Source organism: Montipora capricornis, chromosome 14 (genome assembly GCF_036669925.1).
Source record: "Montipora capricornis isolate CH-2021 chromosome 14, ASM3666992v2, whole genome shotgun sequence".
Classification (NCBI taxonomy): Eukaryota; Metazoa; Cnidaria; class Anthozoa; order Scleractinia; family Acroporidae; genus Montipora; species Montipora capricornis.
In genome coordinates this window covers 13,134,322-13,136,821 of record NC_090896.1, presented here as the reverse complement: position 1 = coordinate 13,136,821, position 2,500 = coordinate 13,134,322, and the positions used below count along the sequence as shown (strand labels likewise).

The following is a 2,500-nucleotide window of genomic DNA, read 5'->3' as shown; positions in this document are numbered from 1 at the left end:
ACCTCTGAAGCGTGTTAAACATGGCGGTAAAATTTAGGTCATGTTTTACAGCATAAAAATGCATCTGGTACCTCAAGTGTCGATTATTTTACTTTACAGCCTAAAAATATTATTATTAAACATTTACCATGCCAAGTTTCATGCTCGAACTCCGAACGCTTCCTACTGAGAAATTCAAGAATCTACGTAACCTACTTAGCTCAAATGACCCTCGAAATATTTATTTACCAACTGAAATTGGCGTGATGAAAATATATAGAAATCTATAATTAAGGTAAAGCTTGTCGATTTATAGCTGAGACCTTTAAAAAGATCCTCTGTAATCACCAGTGTGATTTACTAAAGCTTGGAATTCCCCTAGAGAGTATCGCAAGGACTTAAAATTATGCAAATCCATTGACAACATTAGCGCAAAGTTATTAGCGCAAAATTAATTTACTTAATCCTTGCCTAGTTGCCTTAATAACGTTTCGCATATTTTTAAACACAGTAATGGAATAAACGTAATACCATGTAATTTTGAAGCAATTTTTAAAAGAGGTTTGAACTACCTAAGGTGACTTGCAAACATGAACTCGTGGAAACTATTTATCGCTTTTCCCTGCTTTATGCCCTAATTACACGGCCGGTTCATCGCGTTGGTCAGAATGTGGAAGGCAAGACAATTTAGTAAGACACAATGCGGATGCTCAAAATAGTACCGTTATAGTATGGATAAAACTTTCCAACAAATACCCCCGGCGATACACGATCACGTGTGGAAAACACATTGCAAAATTGCAAACAAACTTACAGTATTCATGCATGATATTCATTACATGACCGTTTTATGAAATAACAAGAGACATACCCAGATACCGTGCATCCATTGTACTGCTACACCACAATAACAGGGACCAATTCTTGAATGATATACAGACAATATTTTCGATGTACATATAATTTTTTGACATTTGAGAATTCGAAAAATATGTCATGCAACGCCATTCCCAATTTTGTCTTCCTTGAAGGAAGAGGAGAGGGAAGAGTTGTCGGGTGCGGGGGAGGATAAATTCCTTCGCTCTTTTATTGAAAAAAAGCGTAAAAAATTACAAGTTAGTCAGCTGATTCTTTGTGGAAAACTATTTTGCAGAAAATTCGCACTTGGCGAGATCTATGTATTCAGATGTGTTGCGGACAGTGCCGGTGTGGGGAATAGGAATAGATAGCCCACACTGTCCCAATTCAACTCTTGTCCTTTAATTCCCAAAGTATATAAGTCTTCACAGATTCTCACTAGTAGATCGAAATCACTCCAAAAACAACTAATCCAAAAAACATCTATATAATATTTCAAAGCTCAAAGATTCTATTGTTCTGGCACACCCTAGATTAACATGATATGATTGATTGGATCAAGACCCGATGGAAATCCAATTACAGAAACTATTAAGAATTTCGCCAAACATCAACACACCTTAATAATGAGTACTAAATTTAAAATGGATATATAATTGAATCCTATTTCCGACACACTCTCCCATGTGCTTTCTCTGGGGAAGCACATGTAAGTCCAAGAAAAAGAATCTATAAGAAAGTTGGGGAATACTATAATGACTCAAAGAACAATGACTGCCATCAGTCATAATTCTAGCACTGTTCTCAAAATTTATCTGCATGAACTGCATCCCGAATTGGTATCTCGTCGTGGTCGGAACACTAAACCTGCTGCACGCAGCTGTGTTGGTGACTTTGATGTCTGCATTTGGTGGTCACATGTAAGTTCCAGAGGGTATAGATGCTGAATTGGCCTCTCTAGATGTGTCTTTCTGGCCCGCAACTTCACCGCTCGGACTACGTTGTCTTTTCCTTAATAGAGTTGCTCCACTATTCCGAGAGGCCACTTGCCATGATTCTTAGCCTCTGATCGTATGATCACCACATCTCCCACCTTCAAAGAGGTTGTTTGACCTTTCAGATTAAGATTGTGTCGCTCTCGGAGTGCAGTGAGATATTCCCGCGTCCAGCGTTTCCACAGTGCGTCTTTGCAAGCTCTGATATGCTTCACTCGTTTGCGTAGATCGACGTCGGCCTCTCTCCATGGCTCTTGCTCAGGCAGAAGATTGGACTTCGAGAACAGAAAAGTAGCTGGCGTGATAAGCGGAAGCTGAACGTCGTCTTCAACATAAGACAATGGGCGTCGGTTGAGTTGAGTCTCAACGTCCAGTACATCACAGAGCTCGGACCAGGACAGCATACCGCCACCAACGGTTTTATAGAAAGCACTGTTAAAGAGGCCCACTAAATGCTCGAATTGACCACCCCACCAGGGTGCTCTGCTCAAGTTGAATCTCCAAAGGATTTTCTCCACTGCTAGGTATCCTTGGAGCTGCTCATCTCTCAGAACCTTCTTTAGCCATTTTTCCGTGCCAATAAAGGTCCGCCCGTTGTCAGAGTAGATAACCGAAGGTCTTCCATGACGTGCAATCAAGCGTTTCAAACTTCCGAGAAATGTTTCAGT

General features: G+C 40.3%; 2 protein-coding genes across 2 annotated transcripts in view; one reads left to right on the top strand and one right to left on the bottom strand.

Moving 5' to 3' along the window:
* Nucleotides 1–2,500, top strand: part of LOC138032106 (uncharacterized) — an 86,613-nt gene that overhangs the window by 33,160 nt on the left and 50,953 nt on the right. The gene's annotated exons all lie outside the window — the stretch shown is intronic.
* Nucleotides 1,850–2,500, bottom strand: part of LOC138031447 (uncharacterized) — a 1,320-nt gene continuing 669 nt past the window's right edge. Inside the window, exon 2 of the mRNA XM_068879139.1 lies at nucleotides 1,850–2,500. This exon is cut by the window's right edge and continues 43 nt beyond it. Within this exon, the coding sequence (XP_068735240.1) occupies nucleotides 1,850–2,500 (651 nt within the window).